Genomic DNA, 18,835 nt, shown 5'->3' on the forward strand with positions numbered 1-18,835 from the left:
CAATTAGAAAATAAATTCTAGGGAGTTGACTGAGGCACACAGAAATGATATGACTTAGCCAGTGCTAGCTAAATGTCAGAGGTAGGGTTTGTACCCACAGTACTAAGCTTCCAGAATTACACACTGAAAAAGGAATTGTAAAGTTATTTAACTCAGATCTTAGTTTACTGTAGTTTCTAGTAATCTGATTTAGGATGTAAGAACCAGGTGGATGTGAAAGCAACTTGTCTGTCTGCTGGAGGAATATTAACAAATTGTGAAGAGTAGGTGTGGACCATTGGATTTGGAGTGAAGAGGCTTGGATTCTAGTAAGTTGTACGACCTTGAGAAAGTCACTCCCCTCTCTGGGCCTCAGTCTCCTCAGTCTCAAATTTTAAGCTAGAACGACTTTTCTCATCTAGTCCAACACCGTTTTTCTTTTACAGAAAAAAAACTGAAAGCAGAAAAAGGAAAGTGAAATGACTTGTCTAAGTAGTTAGAACCCTTTAAAATGATGCCTTTGGATGAGTTCTAGAGTTCATAGAGCCTATGATTCTCCAATTAGTTCCTTACCATATGTGTGACTTCATGTGGATTTTATTAATTAATCTGTCTCATTAATTTATATCCATAGTGGTCTGAATTTAAAGGCAGAGGCTAAGCTGCTACCTATGTAACTTGATACTGCCTCATTTGGTGATTATCGTCTTCATGCAAATGATTCTCAGGTCTGTTCCCAGATCTAGTCTCTCTCCCAGACTCTAGTCTCAAATCACCAGTCGCCTTTTGAATATCTTAAACTCAACACGTCCAAAAAGAGAACTCATTATCTTTTTCCCTAAACCCTGTTCTCTTTCAAGCTTTCCTATTACCTTTGAGGCACCACAATTCTCCCAGACACTCTGGCTTACAACCTTGGCACTGTTCTTGACTCCTCACTCTCCTTATACAAGCTGTTATTAAGTCTTGTCATTTCTGTCTTTACATCTCTCTTCTCCTTCTTCTTTTTCTCCACTCACAGCCATTAGATGCTCATTACTCCATGCCCAGTCTATTGCAGTCATCTTCTGGTTGGTCTCCCTGAAGTCTCTCCCTGCTCCAATCCATTCTCCACTCAGCTGCCCAAGTGATTTTTTGAAGGTGCTTGTCTGACTAGCTCTCTCCCTCCTCCCCTCCCATCAATAAACTCCAGTGTTTTTCTATTATCTCTAAGATTCAATATACAGTGTTGTTTGGCATTTAAAGCTCTTCACAATCTGGTCCCTTCCTACCTCACTAGCCCTCTTATACCTTACTTCCCTTCATGTATTCTGTGATACAGCCACAATAGCCTTCTTGCTATCTCTTTCATTTTTACAGATTTTCACTGGCTGTCTCCCGTACAGGGAGTGCTCTTCCTCCTCATCTCTGCCTCTTGGCTTGCCTGGCTTCCTTCTAGAGTCAATTTAAATCTTAATCTTTTCCAAGAGACTTTTCCTGCACCATTCCCTCCTCCCTCACTGCTAGTGCTTTTCCTCTGAGATTATTCTCCAGCATTATATAATTTGTATTATCAGTATATAACTTTGTTGTTGTTCAGTTGTTTTAGTTGTGTCAAACTCTTTGTGACCCTGCTTGGGGTTTTCTTGGCAAAGATAATTTTGCCATTTCTTTCTTCAGCTCATTTTACAGATAAGGAAACTGAGGGAAACAGGGTTAAGTGACTGGCTTAGAGTTGCACAACTAGTAAGTGTCTGAAGCACAATTTGAACTAGGAACGTGAGTCTTTCTGACTTTCAGGCTCATTATCCACTCTATCCACCTTAACACCTAGCTGTCCTGCCATCTGCATACACATAATTGTTTGCATTTTGTCTTCTTCATTAGAATGAGTTCCTGAAGGGCAGGGACTGTGTGTGTTGTTGTTTTCCCTTTCTTTGCATCCTCCATGCTTAGCATAGAGCCTGGCATACAGCAATTAAAAATATTAGTTGATCAATTAACTTCGAACAAGTCATTTTATCTCTGTCATCTGATGTTCAGAGCCTGGCATTTAAGGCCTTTCCCAAAATGGATCCAACCTACTTTTCCAACCTTATTTCGCAGTACTTTCCCTCACATGCTCTGTGTTCCAGCTTCACTTCCATCATATACCCATGATTCCGGATTATCTGTAAAGTGAGAGAGTCGGCCCATAGAATCTCTAAGATCCTTTTCAGCTCTAGATCATTTAAGTTTTATGGATTTTATGGCTAGATATTTAGGTATGCTGAGAGCTCTCTCCTCTCTCTTGGGTTGGGGTAAGAGGAAGAGAGGGAGCAAATACGTGTTTGGGAGAGGAGGCAGGAGGGAAGGGTTAGCTAGAAGGGTTCAACCAGGTCCCGCCCTCTTGGGACTCAACTGTTTAAAAGCTATGGGCTGGCACAGTTGGGCAGAGGAGGCACCATGGCCTGGAGGGGATGTTGCTTTTCCTAACGACTCTACTGGATTGGGAGCCAGGGCAAACTGAAATAGCAGAAAAAATTAAGGAGAAAGTAAGGAGAGAGAGAGAGAGAGGGAGATGGCTGTGGCGCTGCGTGCTCGGGAGGCTCATCTACTCCCGTTGCTGCTGTTGCTGTCCACGGTAGCTATGCCCTGGATCCAGGCTGGACCTCTCTGGGTATCGACGCCCTGCCCACCCACCTGCGACCCGACCCGCTGCCCCCCCTTGCCAGTCTGCTCCTTGGGGGCGTTGCCACAGCCTGACCGTTGTAACTGCTGCCTGGTATGCGCTGCTGGGGAAGGAGAAACGTGCGGGGGCCCTTGGAACCGGCCCTGCGCCCTAGGGTTGCGGTGCCGCCTGCCCTGGACCTCCAAGAGTCGGACTTCCAAGAGCCCGGGACAACTCGGTATCTGCGTCTGCCAGGCTTCGGAGGTCCCCGTCTGTGGCAACGATGGCCGCTCCTACCAGAGTCTTTGCGCGCTCCGAGCAGAGAACCGAGCTGCCCGCCTGCGAGGCGGTCTTCCAGCCGTGCCAGTGGAGAAGGGAAATTGTGGCAACTCAGGTGAGCTCGACTAGAGGTGTGAGCTTGCTGTCCCGTCCTCTCCCGACCCCTGTCCAGCAACTGTGAGTCCCCATCCCCTAGTCTCCGCTCAAATTATATAAGTAATCAATCAGGATCTTAAATTAGCATTTGTACAGCACCTTTCCGCCTTGCAGTGATATTTCACATCCACTTTCTCATTTGAATCTAACAATTAGATCTAATGACTTAGCGTTTGGATAGAGCTTTTGACATGTCATCTCATTTGATCCTCACAACAACCTGTGAAGTAGGTGCTATTATTATACCCATTTTTATAGATGAGGAAACAGACTGAGAGAGGCTAAGTGACACGCTAGTGGTCACAGTCTTCCTTGACTCCAAGACCAACCCTCTATCCACTGCACCATCTAGCTCTCTAGGTCTATCTGGCCTTATTCTTCCCATTGTATCTTACCTCTTTTTTCCTCCTTTGCTTTGATCCTAGCTGATTCTCCTAGTGATATGCCTTTTTATTCTCATAGACTTCTTTCTCTCATGTTCTTTTTCTCTGAAATAATTTGAATCTTCTCTCCTAGGCCCCTTCTTTCTTTCTTCTTTCTTTCTTCTTTCTTTCTTTCTTTCTTTCTTTCTTTCTTTCTTTCTTTCTTTCTTTCTTTCTTTCTTTCTTTCTTTCTTTCTTTCTTTCTTCCTTCCTTCCTTCCTTCCTTTCTTTCTTTCTTCCTTCCTTCCTTCCTTCCTTTATTTCTTTCTTTCCTCTTTTTTCTTTGTTTTCTCCTTTTCTTCTTTTCCTTCTCCTCCTTCTCCTCCTCTTCCTCCTTTTCTACTTTTCCTCCTCATTCTTTTCCTCCACTTAGTCACAGGAAATTGGAGGCAAGGAGAACAAGGTTTTAATTCTGGTTCTGATACTTTCCGGACTTGAAATTTCAGCAAATGACTACCCTTGAACCCCAGCTTCTTTGTTTGTAAAATAAATTAACACTTGCCCTGTCTACTTCATAAGATTGTTGGGGAGGAGGGGGAGAATCAAATGAGATAATAAGATTCAGAGCTGGGGGGGCGGTGTGGCTTGGATTTTGCCCAGCCATCAAGGAAAACAGCTAGCAAAAGCAAGGATAATTTTTGTCTTGTCATTCCAGAGTTTACATATTCAGCTTTCGGCTTTCTCTTCATCTCTAATACCTGTTGGGCATTTCTACCTGCATGTCTTAAAGGCATTTCAAATTCAACTTGTTCAAAACAGAAATCACCTCCCCTCTTCTCCTAGCTTCTTCTTTTTTTTTTCTGTTCAGAGTACCCACTATATTTCCAGTCATCTAGGTCTGGGACCTCAGATTCATTTGCTGCTGCTTATTCTCCCTCACCCCATATAATCAATCAACAAGCATTAACTAAGTACCTATTATGTGCTAGACACTGTGCTAGATGCTGGAAATGCCTTCAAGGAACTTACATTCTACCATGGGAAAAATATGAAACTAAATCGGTATAAATAATCAGTCACCAAAGCTTGTTGATTTCTATCTTAACATCTCTTCCACCTATTCCCTTATCTCCACTTATATAGTGGCCACTGTAGTTTGGGCTCTAACAATTTCTTGCTTGGACCAATTCAATAGGCCCCTAATCTGCCTCTCTGCTTCCAGTTTCTCCCATCTCTACTCCATCTTATGCCACAAGCTGCCAAATTGATATTCCTAAAGTTCAGGTCTAACTGTATCCCTCTCTTGCTCAAGAAGCTCCAATAGCTTCCTATTGCTTCTAGAAGAACATGCAAAGTCCTGTGTCTGGAATTTAAAGCGTTTTAAAATCTGGCTCCAGGTTTTCCAGATTGATGATGTTTTATCCTTACCCCCATCTTCCATATCACATTTATCTGTGTTATATACAAGTTGGTTTACTATCTCCTCAAATATGCTTTTCAGTCTATACCTTTGCATAGGCTTTCTTCCCTCCACCCATCCCCATGCCTGGAATGTTGTCTTTCCTCACTTCCACTTTGTAGCATCCCTAGCATCCTTCTAGTTATATTTGTAGGGCACCTCCTATGGAGGCCTTTCCTAATTTCCCTGGTTGTTAGCACTCTCCACCCCTCATATCCTCAGCCCACCCCCTCCCCCACTGCAATTACTTATTATTTATACAATTATTCTGAACATATTTTATATATTTATCTACATGCAGGTTATTTCTCCCTTGAGAGTGGGAATTGTTTTGGTTTTGTCTTTGTATTTCCTATGCCTAACAGCATATAGCAGGCACTTAATAAATATTCGCTGAATGTGGTCATATATTTAGCGTTCATTTTACAAGGGAGGAAACTGAGGCTTAGGGGAATAAATTTGTTCAGGGTGACAGAGGCAGTTAAGTAGCAGAGCCAGGATTTGAACTCAGGTCCAGTATCTTTGCCAAGAAACCCCCAAATGGGGTCGCGAAGAATCGGACATGACTGAAAATGACTGACCAATAACAACCACTAGTGCCAAATCCAGTGTTTTGGGTTTTTTCTACTGTGTCACACTTTCCCTCTATAATGTAGGTGGTAAATGAGTTCCTACTTATTGGTTCAAAGCATAGAAGACCTCACTGGAAAGTAACAGGAGATGCATTTTCTATTGTGAGAGACATGTGTTGGGGGGAGGGGGGGTAGTTGGATGTTGCTATGATATGGTGGGCACCAGCATAGGCACCATCAAGATGATCATATTCATTCCCAGGGACCAGAAGCCCAGGCAGCCTCAGGGACAAATACAACTTCATTGTTGAGGTGGTGGAGAAGGTGGCGCCATCTGTGGTACATTTGGAGCTGTTCCGCAGGTAATGGGACAGGGTAAGAGGGGAGGGTAGCTGTGTCCTAAGTATCCCAGAGACATAAATTAAGGTAAAATCTCTAGAGTGTAAATATCAGGTGCATAGAGAAGTGGTGGAGATCGTTAGTTGTGCAGAACAAAGCAAGCTTTTGTGTGGAGGAGTAGAATTGATTTCAGCTGTCATTAGGGAGTACTAACATTTGAAGTTGGCCAGGAGGCAAATCCTTTGCTGTGGGTAGTCATGGATGGTTAATTTGATGAGCTCCCCAATCAACAGAATGAGAAAACTCTCTGGGGAAGTTTTCTTTTACACAGAGGAGAACCTGAATTGCATGCATGGAAATGCCTGTAAAAGCGCCAGCTAAAAGCCTACCATCTACAGGAAGCCTTTCTCAATCCCTCTTAATCCTTGTGCCTTCTCTCTTAATTATTTCCAAATTATCCCATGTATAGCTTGTTTGTACATAGTTGTTCCATGATGTCTCCTCCATTAGACTGTGAGAGAAGGGACTGTATTTTATCTTTTCTTTGTATCCCCAAGTGCTTGTCAAAATCCCTGGCACATAGTAGGTGCTTAATAAATGATTATTATAAAAATGTAAAATGTTAATTGTACATGTAAAAGATAGGGAGGTAACATGTATGGTGGTGAGAGCCAGCCTCAAAGCCAGGAAGACTTCAGTCTAAGTTCTGTCCCTCACACAACCTGGCTATATGACCCTGGACAAGTCACTTAACTTTAGTGCACTAGATGCCTCTCTAAGGCTATCTGTGGCAGAGAAGGTACTGACCTGCACTGGTGGAGTGATTTTCTTCAATAAGTAGTTTTGTTTACTAAGTCCAGTTTTTATCCCTCACAGCAATATTGAGATACAGAGTTGGGAAGAGGTGTAATTCTGCCCAACCCTTCTGCAAACCATGATCCTCTCTGTAACATCCCCGACTGTGATCATTGAACCTCCAGGAAACTCACTACCCACACCACCGCCAAGGAAGTCCATTGCATTTTGCGGTAGATCTAATTGCTAGGGAGTTTTTCTTCATGTTGAGTCCAAATATGCCTCCACTGATCACTCCAAGTTCTGCCCTGTGTGTCCAACCAAAACACATCTAATGAGAGCCCTTCAGACATAAAGTTCATGTTCTTTGCTAAAACAGGTCACAATGTTGCTTATATTCACAAAGCAATCAGGATATAGTAATGTAATTAGAATATAATTTTAGGTGCTCTATGGGCTGTGCCTGGGAAGAGTGAAAAGACAGGTACAGGAGGCTTTTCCCGAGCCCTTCTATGATGTTAAGAATAGTCCATGTAAGGATTCATTAATGATTTCCTCACAAAAATTCTGTGAGGTAAACAGTGTAGATGTAGTTACTTCTGTTTTTAGGAAACAGAAGCTTGGAGACATAAGTGATTTCTTTGCTGTCACTTCTCTATGTGACAGACTTGGGGACTTAACACTAGTCATTCTGACTCTCATCATTCTTTCTAATGGAGCACACTATTGCTCATGTGGATCAGAATTCAAGGTGGGAATGAGGACTAGGGAGGCAGGTGAAAAGCTGAAAAACCACCAGCATCATTATAAGCTGAAGATGCTTATAGGGCCTATGTGGTCCATCTTGTTGGTTTTTATCTGGGGCAACATTGGGAGAACTCTTCAGTCCTTTATCCTAGCCAAATAACTAAAAGGTGTATTCATATCTTGTACATGATTACTGAACCAGGGGTGTGCTGGAGCCAGCTTGAATTGGCTTTTGAGAGCTGGTTGTTAAATTGTCAGTGTGAGCATTTGGACCTTGGAAATTGGCAAATGCTATAAATCAGGGTTTTGTTTATTGTCTAGACTTAAGGAAGTGGTGGAGAAAATGTTAATAAGGCAGATTAACCTCAAAAGCATGAAAGCAGTGCCTTCCCCTTCCCCTTCCCCCCTCCCCCCAAGAGAACTGGTTTTTAAACCTTTGCCAGCACATCCCTGGTATGGCTATGTATTCAAAGTGCAGATTCCTATAGCACATAAATAGTTGCAAAGATGTCATTTTATAATCTTTATGTTACTGACACAAAGTTAAGCACAAGATTTAGGTAAATTGTAAGGATTACAACACAAAATCCTTGAACTTCCAGTCTGGTATTTAACTGGTTAGTCTTACTGCTATCTGCTTGCCAGGGCCGCAGCTAATAATGTTTTCACCCTGGACAAGATCCACGAATGAGGGGAGGTGGCAGGAGTGGGTATCAGTGAAGAATAAAGTCTGAATGTGGCTGCAGAGCCGCATCTCAGCAATGGGATGACCTAGAGGGAGGGTGGTGGCATCACATGGCAAGCCAGAGGAGGTCTTCTTCAAGGGTTGATACATGGGGAGAGATCACTCCATGGGGAAAGCGCATGCTACCTGCCTCATCCCTCGACCTATGACATATGTTGATATACTGGGGGCAAAGCCAAGTTTGCTTGCTCTGCTTCTGATACGATTATCTTGCTGATTCAGGTCCCCTTTAAGCAATGAGTATACTCATGCATCCAGCGGCTCGGGATTCATAGTGTCTGAGGATGGGCTCATTGTTACCAATGCTCATGTCCTCACCAACCGGCAGCGGATCAACGTGGAACTCCAGAGTGGGGCCAAATATGAAGCGACAGTCAAAGATGTTGACCAAAAAACTGACCTTGCTCTCATCAAGATTGAGCCGGAGGTAAGGCTGCACAGGTGCAAAGCTAAACCTATCATTTTCTGGGATTAAAAATTTTGTTTTCTAATATATTTTCAAAGTTTCTACCTTCACAACATGCTTTCTGTTGAGCTTCCTTGTTGCCTCTCTATTCTCCTCTCTTCTTTCCAGTCTAATGATCTCATCCTTCCTTGGTTTCACTGCTTCTTGGGAGTTTTTAAATCTTATTTATATTTTTACTTTTATCTCCTCTTAATCCTGTATATATATATATGTATATAATCTTGTTTGTACCTAATTGTTTGCATGTGGTCTCCCCATTAGACTTTGAGCTGTTTGAGAGCAAGGGTTGTCTTTTGCCTTTCCTTGTATCCCTGGTGCTTTGCACTGTGCTGGGCACATAGTAGGTACTTAATAAATGCTTATTGACTTGACTTTTTGGGTTATTATGTAAGTTATAAAATATGGGTGATTCAGACATCACTGAGAAGAGCATGTGTCAAGCAAGCCTGTAGCTATCTTCTTCCAAAAAAAGATTCAATGGACAGTCCATTCTTCTCCCCTAAGCTGTTTCTTGAGGCTTTCTTGGGGAATAGAAATATATTCCTAAACCGAATCAATGGTTTGAGGTAAAGGCCCACACCAGGAGTAATCCATAGTTTCTCTGCTAATTCCTCATCAGAAGTCAGACTCAAGGATCCATCTTCTCTCCAGAGATGCATGCTTGAGGTCCCCTGAATGGTCTGGAGCCTCGCTGGTCTAACAGAGTTTGCCTCATTCACACTGGGGAATACTGGGCTACCTCACTCTCCTAAGGAAGTCTTGAGGTTACTCCAGGTGATCTCCCTTTCTGTTTATGGCCCAACATTGATTTTGGGGGAGAAACAGTGCTTCATTGCTAATTTTAGGTTCTGTACCTAACTTACTTAAAGTTTACTAATCACTGTAATTACTGCAATATAATAACCACAAATCCTCAGATATAGGCAGTAATATTTTGTAAAGAGTGAATGTTGGAAATTAGGGGAGAACTATTTGATAGCCTTTGTGGGTGTAGGGAAGAGATTTTTAGACTCAGGACTGCACACAAAGATAAATATGTATATAACCAGTAGCTAATCACAATTTTCTCTTGTTTGTATTGTGTCCACTTCCCCCTCACCTCACCTCTGCCCACAATGCAGACTGACCTTCCTGTTTTGTTCCTGGGACGATCATCCAACCTGCAGGCAGGGGAGTTTGTGGTGGCTCTAGGCAGCCCCTTCTCCCTTCAGAATACGGTGACTGCAGGAATTGTCAGCACCACTCAACGAGGAGGGCAAGGAATTGGGTCTAAAGGATTCTGACATGGACTACATCCAGACTGATGCCATCATCAATGTAAGTCAACTCAGGAGGTCCACTCTCTTATCATGTAAAGTGAGAGAAATATTCAGACCTTTCTTCCCTCCCTCTGTGAGTGGCTTCCTGATGTCCAGAATTCACCTGATCCTCAGCAGCAGTCATGAAATACATCCTGAGGGATCAGTCTCTAAATATTTTTATTTCTTTTTACCATGAGTCTGTCTTGCTTCATCATGTCATGTCAGTGACTTTGGGTTCTTCAAGGTTTTGCCAGGGGATAACAATTTCTAGCAGGTCCTACTAAGCTGGAATGACCTCAAGTGTTTACCTGAAGTTCGTTATAGTAGATAGAGAGCTGTCCTCAGACTTGGGAATAGCTGAATCCACTTCTAGCACATATTGGCTAAGTGACTATGGATAAGTCATTTGATCTCTCAGTGGCCCAAGCATCTCTCTAAAACTCTTCATTGCAGAGAAGATTCTTTTTTATATATAATATATAACATATATATATGTATATATATATTATATATAATATATAACATATATATGTATATATATTATATATACATATATATATATATATATATATTTATTTTTGGTAGAGAAAATTCCTCACTGAGGGCTTCCAGCACTAATGAAATCAAACAGCTACCCAATATATACATATATATTTTGAAACATCTTCATGTAACTACATGAAATTATATATAAATTTATATCTTTAGTTTGTTGTGTACATTTACTTTTACACACATTGTTTACATGTGCACACACATTGTTGTGTATGTTTAAATATAGTTAGTTGTGTACATAGTGCTCTGCCTGTTAGAATATAAGCTCATTGAAGACAGGGACTGTTGTGTTTTCATCTTCATATCCTCAGTACACAATACAGTGCTTGACACAAAATAGGCACTTAATAAATGCTTGTTGATTGACTTATGTATAGACCTGGCTATATGTTGGCATTTTAGGGCACATTCTGGCTAAGTTTGAAGGGGTTCTTCACTACAGGGAGATGAATTTTTCAGCCACAGCAACTCATGAAGATGCTTGTGTTTTAGAAGAGTTGTGATTGGTATTAAAAAGAGTGTACCACACTAATTCAATCACAAATCTTTGAAGTGTAACAATGCTAACTGGTGTTCATTGTGTTAGATTCCTTTGAATATTACTATAAAAGGTACTGAATTTGAGCGCTAATCTAACTGGGTTGGTATTTCTTGTAAAGAATTCTCTGGCAATATAACATATTATCTCCAACACCAGAAGCAACTAAAAGCTTTAAAGCCCTGCTTTTTGAGGACAGTATATGTAGTAATTGACTAGATGGGATTCTTTGTCTGGCACTTGTGACTGCTGTTCTCTAATTCTGTCTTGCAGCACGGGAATTCTGGGGGGCCTCTGCTGAACTTGGTAAGTAGCTGCTTTTTCTCTGTTGCCCTAAACCTCTTCTTAATATTTAAGGTCTTTCCAAATTCCGTGAGGTTGGACATCAATGTTTGAGGAGACCTGTGAAGAGACGTTTGTTCCGTTCTTTGAGCTAGAGGAAACTGTTAAAGAAAATCCAAAACCTTTGACTTCATTGGAAAGAAAACTTGCCAGCCTTCAGTTTCCCTTCAAACTTTTAAAAATTTCTTTCTCTTTTTCACTCTCCTTCTTTCCTTCCCTTCTTCCTTTCATTCAAAATGGTGGTCAGAAAAGAGAAATAGTCAATATGTGCTTTTTTTTTTTTTGCTGGACAAAAAATAAAAACTCCTTAGACTGATAGTCAGTCAACAAAGCATTTTTTCCCCAAAAGTATTTATTAAATATTTACTATGTACCAGCCACTGGGCTAAATACTGGGGATACAAAGAAAACAAAAGCCATCTTTGACCTCAAGTAACTGAATGGTTTTGCAGCATTAATAACCTTAAGACCCCCTGGTTCAATATGTTGGGTTAAACTTACCTCTACCCCAAACTCTCCATTGTATATAGCATATTATATATTAGAGAAAGTTTCAGTCTTAACCAGAGGAACAGTTGCTGTGCCTCATTAATTTCTTCTAAACTTTTTATTAGATCTCTAGTGGAAATGTTTCAGTATCTGGTTTCTAATAAAAATGAAGTAATGAAATAAATAATTCATCTGATCCATTGCATTTGGTGATGTACTCTGAATTTCAGTTCTTATTTTTTTATTGATTGGGGGGGAAGAGGAAGTCCTTTCTTAAATGCTAAAGCAGGTTTAGGGTCTGTGCGTTATTTTTACAACACAAAGTACAAAAACACCAATTAACTGACAAGGGAAATACACAGGGAAATCTCTCCTGGTTTGTTTGCATCACCCATGGCCAACCATGATTGTTTCTCTAAACAAGGGGTTCTTAACCTGGGGTCTATAGATAGATTTTGGGGAGAGGGTGGGCAATAAATTTTGATATGAAAAATTACTTCCTCATTTTCACTAACCTCTAACTGAAATTAGGTATTTTCTTTAATTGCCTAAAACATTATTTGGAAAAGGAGTCCACAGGCTTCACCAGACTGCCAAAGAGAACCATGACATACAAAAGATCTTGAAAGAATTCCTGCTCTAAACAGTTAGAAGCAGTTCACCAGATATTGAAAGGCAGGATGGCATAATGGAAAGAGCACTGGATTTAGAGTAAAAAAAAATTGTATTTATTTTAAGTCTTAGATATTTTGTTAGATGCAAAATGGGGCCATTTGCACTATCCCTCTTAAAGAGATTTCGTGAGGGAAGTGGTTGGTAAATCCCTGAGCACGTAGAAATGGGAGCTATGAGGAGATCCCCGTCCACTTTTATTTCTAATCAAGATTAGAGATCTCCTAGGCATTGGCCCATCACTTGCCTTCTGAAACTGAAGCTCCTAATTCACTTCTCAAACTAATTGAATTTCAAGAGTGAAAGAATTAGCTCATGACACAAAATACAAAATCAAGAATTTCTTGATTTTCTTGGCAACTGGGACTGAATGTATACATGGTAGTTTTTCCATGACTGTATGTAGCCTTAGCTATCCTAGCATACCTGGAATCTTACTGAATCTTTCCCCTACTGAATCTGTTTAAGGGGTATAAAATTCCACCAGCCATAGTGCCTTCTGACCATAGGGTAATTGCTCCTTTGGCTCAATATTGCTTATTTGCACAAAATTCACTGACTGAAGTCTATCTTCTCTCTTGCTAGGATGGTGAAGTCATTGGCATAAACACTCTGAAGGTGACAGCAGGAATTTCCTTTGCTATTCCCTCAGATCGAATTCGACAATTCTTGGCAGAATTTCATCAGCGCCAGTTAAAAGGTAAGGAAGATCACAGGATTCTTCATGCTCCCATTCTCAATTCTTAGCATTCTCCATAAAAGTTTATATGTACCCTAACAAAAACTGGGGTATTGGTGATCCATTCCTGTAATGGTGGCCAGAATGTCTAGACCAAACTATAACCTAAGCATAAACTTTGTGCATGGGAATTCTTGACTCCTTTCCTACAGAAATACAACTTCTTGGGGAGTAATGACAAATTTGTCAGCTGACAATTGGGAAAAACAGATTGTCATATGGAAGCATCTGTATTTTGAGCTCTGTTCCAGAGGAGGGAGACTGGTGGGTGTCATCAACTCATTAGATTCTTTATTTTCAGGAAAAGTTCTTTCACAGAAGAAATATTTAGGCCTCCGGATGCTGCCTCTTTCTATGAGGTAAGTGTGTAACTTTGTGCACGCATTTACATGCTGTAGTTGTAGGTCAACTGCATGAATATGATGGAAAACCTGGAAGAGCAAAAGCAATTGGACTCTAGCTAATTTCCTAACCCTTACCATTCTGGCTTACCTTGATGAATATCACAATAAATAGTGACCACCCTAATTTACAGTGGTATCATTTGTAATTTCCATCTCTTACAGCTTTCTATGGATGTGTAGAGGGGCATGAAAATTATGTTGATCTTTTTATAAGTGACAAGCATTTTTTAATGAATCTATCCCTCCCTACCACCACCCACCACACTGTTAACCATTAAGTAAATTAAAAACCAAAAAACACCAAAACCCCAAAGTCCTCAACATGTCAATATCATCTGGCAAAACAAATTCCCAGTTTAACCACAGCTGAAAATGTATACCTCTGTCTGTCAATTTCATCCTGTCAGAAGAGTAGCATGCTTCATCCTCATTCTTTTGGACTCACTGCTTTGATCAGTTCTCATGCTGTGCATCCTGCAGCAGTAGTAGTACTGTGGATTCTAGGGCTCTGTATAGAGCCAGGTTATGGTTATACCTAGTGCTATCTCAATGGATCTAGATCTCAGGGATGTGGGTATGCCCTCCACTCATATAACCCATCTCTGCCTTCTTTTGTCCTTTCACAACTCTGCCCCCCTCCCATGGAGCAGCCCCCTCTGGCTTTTTAAAAATTTCATTAATACTCTCACACTTACTTCAGCCATTATCCCTTGTTTTATGACTACCCATCTCTTTCTTCAGTCATACATGTTTGTTGATTTATATATATATATATATTTCATGAAATGATTATCCCTGAGGAGTTCAAGAACAGTGGAATCCTGTGACTATTAACCCGAGTAAAGTACTTCCCTACATCCTAGAGACCAAATGATTTGTAATGAAACACACACTGGTTCCACAATATTTCATTCATCACTTTTAATTTTAACATCATGGAAACCTGCCCTTGTTTCTTAGCCTTCTCCAAGAAATGAAGAATCAGGATCCAGATTTCCCTGACGTGAATTCTGGGGTCTTCGTATATGAAGTGATTCAAGGAACGCCTGCTGCAAGGTAAAAGATAAAATGAGGTTTTCCATCTTTTGGAAAGTCATATGGCAATAATTAGTGGTACTCAGGCAGGGTCTCAACGACTAGCATTTTTGTGTTATTGGTATTATTTTGTATTATATACTTTTTCTAACACAGGTTTTTGTGAAATAAGTTAGGAGAATTACAAGTATGAGAATGTTTTGATAAATTACCAGATCTCCTTTTTTCTTAGCATCTTAACTGAGGAGGGAGGCAGCAACCCCATTTTCAGGACTTTTAATTTTCCAGGCACAATTTTGTGTAGGCTTTTACTAAAGTTCTTTAATATTAAGGTAGCACAGTATAGTGGATAGGGTACTGGACTTGGGAGTCAGGAAGACCTTTGGGTTCCAATCTTGCCCTAGACATTTACTAGCTGTGTGACTTTGGACAAGCCACTTAACTTTTTCTTTAGTTGCCTCATCTACAAAATGAGGAGGTTAGACTTAATGACCTCTTAGGTCTCTTTCACCTCTAAATCTATAACCCTATACTTTAAAAAGCAAGATATTTCTGTAAAATCTTGGTGACAATATTAAGAGGCTGCAGTTGTAAGTCTCTTTTGGCTGATATAAGGAAATAAGCCCATGGATGGCCTCCAAAGAGGACGTTCTTCAGATTATTTTGCTTTCGCTTTGGAAACTTTCTGCTACCACCACTCATGAGATGCTTGTTTTCTCCTGTAAATACAGGATTGTATGGACTTTCCCTCCTGTGCCCCTCTTTCCTTATTGTGTCTGTTCTTTTTTTTTTTTGGCTAGGCAATGGGGTTAAGTGACTTGCCCAGGGTCACACAGCTAGTAAGTGTTATGTGTCTGAGGTCGGATTTGAACTCAGGTCCTCCTGAATCCAGGGCTGGTGCTCTATCCACTGTGCCAACTAACTGCCCTAATTGTGTCTGTTCTTCAACAACACTTTTCATCAACTGCTACAAAATGCACATGCTACTATTAAAAAGAGAGAATTTTTGGGTACAAGCTATATATAAAATACAGAATTTACAAGTACACCATTTTATTATTCAGTTCAGCTTGACACAAGTAAATTGGATTTGATATGGATTTTTATAGTTGTTTTCAGCTCTCCTTTACTTATAATTTCCAATCTAAGGTCAACTGTTTCTCTCAGTTACAGGAAAGCAAGATTACTTCTGTCTGGTTCCTAGGTCTTTGCCTTGGTCTCAGCTCAAAACTTCATCCTAGGATAGCCTTCTCCCTTAGATTTTGAATAAATAACTATCCCTAGTCTAACACACTGCTGAACACGGAACTCCATGGTCAGCACTCCTAAGCTAACCCAATTCTAAAAGTTCAGATTTCAGCCTTTTTATTCTTAAACCTCTCACCTCCTCTAAAATTTCTCCATCCTTCCTAAACTTATTTTTTCTTTAAAATTTCCCATGTTACTTCCTAACTTCATTCCTCATAAGTGTCATAACTATTGTTGGGGCTCCTAATTTCTTATCATGAGTCTCTATTTCCCACTAGGAAATTATCTACTGGCATGTACCTTCTGAGGCAGTCACGTCTCAGATATAAACATTAGCATAGCTACAACTCTATTACATTTCTATTGAGGTCTTTTACATTTGAACCTCTTTCACACATCAAGAACAACAGATTCTATGTGTTGATGATCTAGTCTCCCAAATGAAACCAGTGAACTAGGATTATAATATATAACTTTGCTGATCAAAATTTCACTTCAGAAGGTAGGCTAGAGACAGAACCCTACATTTTTAGATTTATTCAAAGCACAGACTATAGTTCAGCTTATTATGTTCCCTAATTATAGGAATGTTTTGAAAAGAACCAGAGAACTTTCTGTTAGGGTCAAACAGATGATATATATGGGGAAAAACCACATTGCTATCCTGACACAACAGTTTTCACTTTTTCTTGGGGCCAATAAGATTTTTATGTTCTAATGTTAGCTTGATGGGGAAACTCAGGGATAAGAGAGAAAATCCAGAGGAAGTTGGCCATTTGTTTCCTTACCTGTAGAAGCAGGATGTTGGAAAGCTAGTGGGTGTCTAGAACTGGAGATTAATTTTTCCCAATACAATCCAAGATGAATAAAGCAGAACTATCCCCAAGCTTTCTAGTAGAAATTCCACATGAGAAATAAGGTTATGTTCTAGATTTAGGGATGTGTAGTCTTGTCTAGTAAAGACAAAAGCCTTTTCTCTAGTTCTCTACTTTCATCTTTTTCCCCAGCTCTGGGATTCAAAACCATGATGTGATTACCAGCATAAACGGACAACCTGTCACTTCCATCACAGATGTCATTGAAGCTATGAAAGAGAGTGACTCCATTTCCTTAGTGGTTCGTCGGAGAAATGAGGACGTGGTCCTGACGATCATCCCTGAAATAATTAATTAAACAGAGCTCCCATTTAGAGACAAACTTATCTAACAAAACTGAATTTCTACTAGGTGGTCCATATTGAAGACATGAAGTCCAAAGATTTGGGGGTCTTCTTCTTTAGAGAATAAATCCTTTTGATCATTCCATCTAGATCTCTAATTAGGTAAACATTTATTCTTTTCTAATAATAATTCACATCCATGCAGTGCTTTAAGGTTTACAAAGTGCTTCTCTCATAATCCCCCTGTGAAGTTATAAGTGACAGGGATAAGCACTAGACCTGTCATTTCATGAGTATAAGGAACTTGAAGGTGAAGGACACACTTTCTACCGATGCAGGGCAGTACCTTTTCCGCAACTTGGAATCAAAGTATTGTTATGTCCATTTTATAAATAAGGAAATGGGCTTAGAGAAATTAAACTGCAAAATCTTGGTTGGAAGTGCCCTTGGAAGGCATCTAGGAAGTGACCCAGGATGTCCTGTACATCATCCCCAACAAATGGTCATCCAGTCTGCTCGAAGACCTCCGGTGATAGGGAAACTATTATCTCCTGAGGCAACCAATTTTAGGGAATTCTCATGGTCACACAAACCAATAGTAAAGGACACCAAAGTGCACATTCTGTTAGTGGAGCACAATTTGGACTTTATTAAGAGAATTTATAAAATAATTAAACCCAACTTGACAAAGAACAGTTTTATATTTTACTCCTAAAGGAGATCTAAGCCAGAGGCCCGATCTTTTGGTGACAAACCACTTTTCATTTTTTCAAAGCCTGGAAATCTCTTAAGTGGGGTGGCTGTGTATAGATAGCTCTAAATGGAGTTGGAAAAGGGGGGACCCATTGTTAGGTATACTCCTTTTCTCCCTGAAAAAGATAAAAAGGTGGCATAGTGGTGGCAACCTAAAGATGTACCAGGCAAGCTCTATCTCTCTGGTGGTGGTGGGGTGGGGGGGGGGGAGGCGGCTCTAACATAATCATCACACTTTGTTGCTTACTTCATAAGATCAGAAGATTTAGATTTGGAAAGGACCATGCACTAGTCCATAGCATTCATTTTGCAGCTGAAGAAACTGAGATTCACAGAAGGAAATGACTTGCCTGAGGTCACGTAGAGAAGAAGCAACAGAGCCAGATTCAAGCCCATGTCCTCTGTTTTCAAATCCCTTAAGGGTTGTCAAGTTAAAATGATATAATCTACACAGAATATTTTGTAAACCTGAAAATGCTATATGAATGCTAGCAATTATAATTATTAAATCAGGAAAGGTAAAAATAATTTTTACCTTTAAAATCATTCGTAATTCAAAACACAACAGCGTTATTAAGAAGAAAGGATTGTCTCCAGTCTTTTGCGAATGGGAAAACTGGATCAAATACCCCAACTGGTGGCTTTGGCCTATAGGAAGATTTTTTAAGTACTATTGTTTACACTGATATGATACACACCTGGGACGGGAGAGGGGGGAAAAACCCCCACACGAAAACACTAAACCAGAAGACCATAGAATTGTAGAGTAGGAAAGGATCTTTGAGATTGAGTTTAAATCCCTCATTTTTCAGATGAGGAAACTGAAGCCTAGAGGTGATTTGCCCCAAATCACATAGCCAGGGGCAGAACATGCATTTCCTCCAGGGGCAGAACATGCATTTCCTCCAGGGGCATGCTTGGTAAATGTTGAACAACCAGTTCTTGGGATAGGTGGGTGGGACACACACACTTAAGTTTAGTCTGCATTAACCCTTTCTTAACTCCAAGACAATCAACAAAACAATAAATCAAGCACTGACCGGTAGCTTTTGTCCATCTGAGATGTAAATGC

The 18,835-nt window shown here is 40.4% G+C and overlaps 1 protein-coding gene across 1 annotated transcript; it reads left to right on the plus strand.

Annotated features, from left to right (window-relative positions):
- Positions 1 to 2,351: 2,351 nt before the first annotated feature.
- Positions 2,352 to 17,155, plus strand: HTRA4 (HtrA serine peptidase 4). Its single transcript, XM_020985226.2, is given in 10 exon segments — positions 2,352 to 3,002; positions 5,699 to 5,798; positions 8,285 to 8,489; positions 9,650 to 9,778; positions 9,780 to 9,845; positions 11,196 to 11,228; positions 13,011 to 13,125; positions 13,466 to 13,523; positions 14,529 to 14,624; positions 16,859 to 17,155. Coding segments are annotated over 10 exon segments (1,452 nt in total). The 5' UTR covers positions 2,352 to 2,518; the 3' UTR covers positions 17,025 to 17,155.
- The last annotated feature ends 1,680 nt before the right edge of the window (positions 17,156 to 18,835 follow it).

The sequence above is a fragment of the Phascolarctos cinereus genome, unplaced genomic scaffold (assembly GCF_003287225.1).
Source record: "Phascolarctos cinereus isolate Bilbo 61053 unplaced genomic scaffold, phaCin_HiC Scaffold_2;HRSCAF=192, whole genome shotgun sequence".
In the NCBI taxonomy this organism is placed as follows: Eukaryota; Metazoa; Chordata; class Mammalia; order Diprotodontia; family Phascolarctidae; genus Phascolarctos; species Phascolarctos cinereus.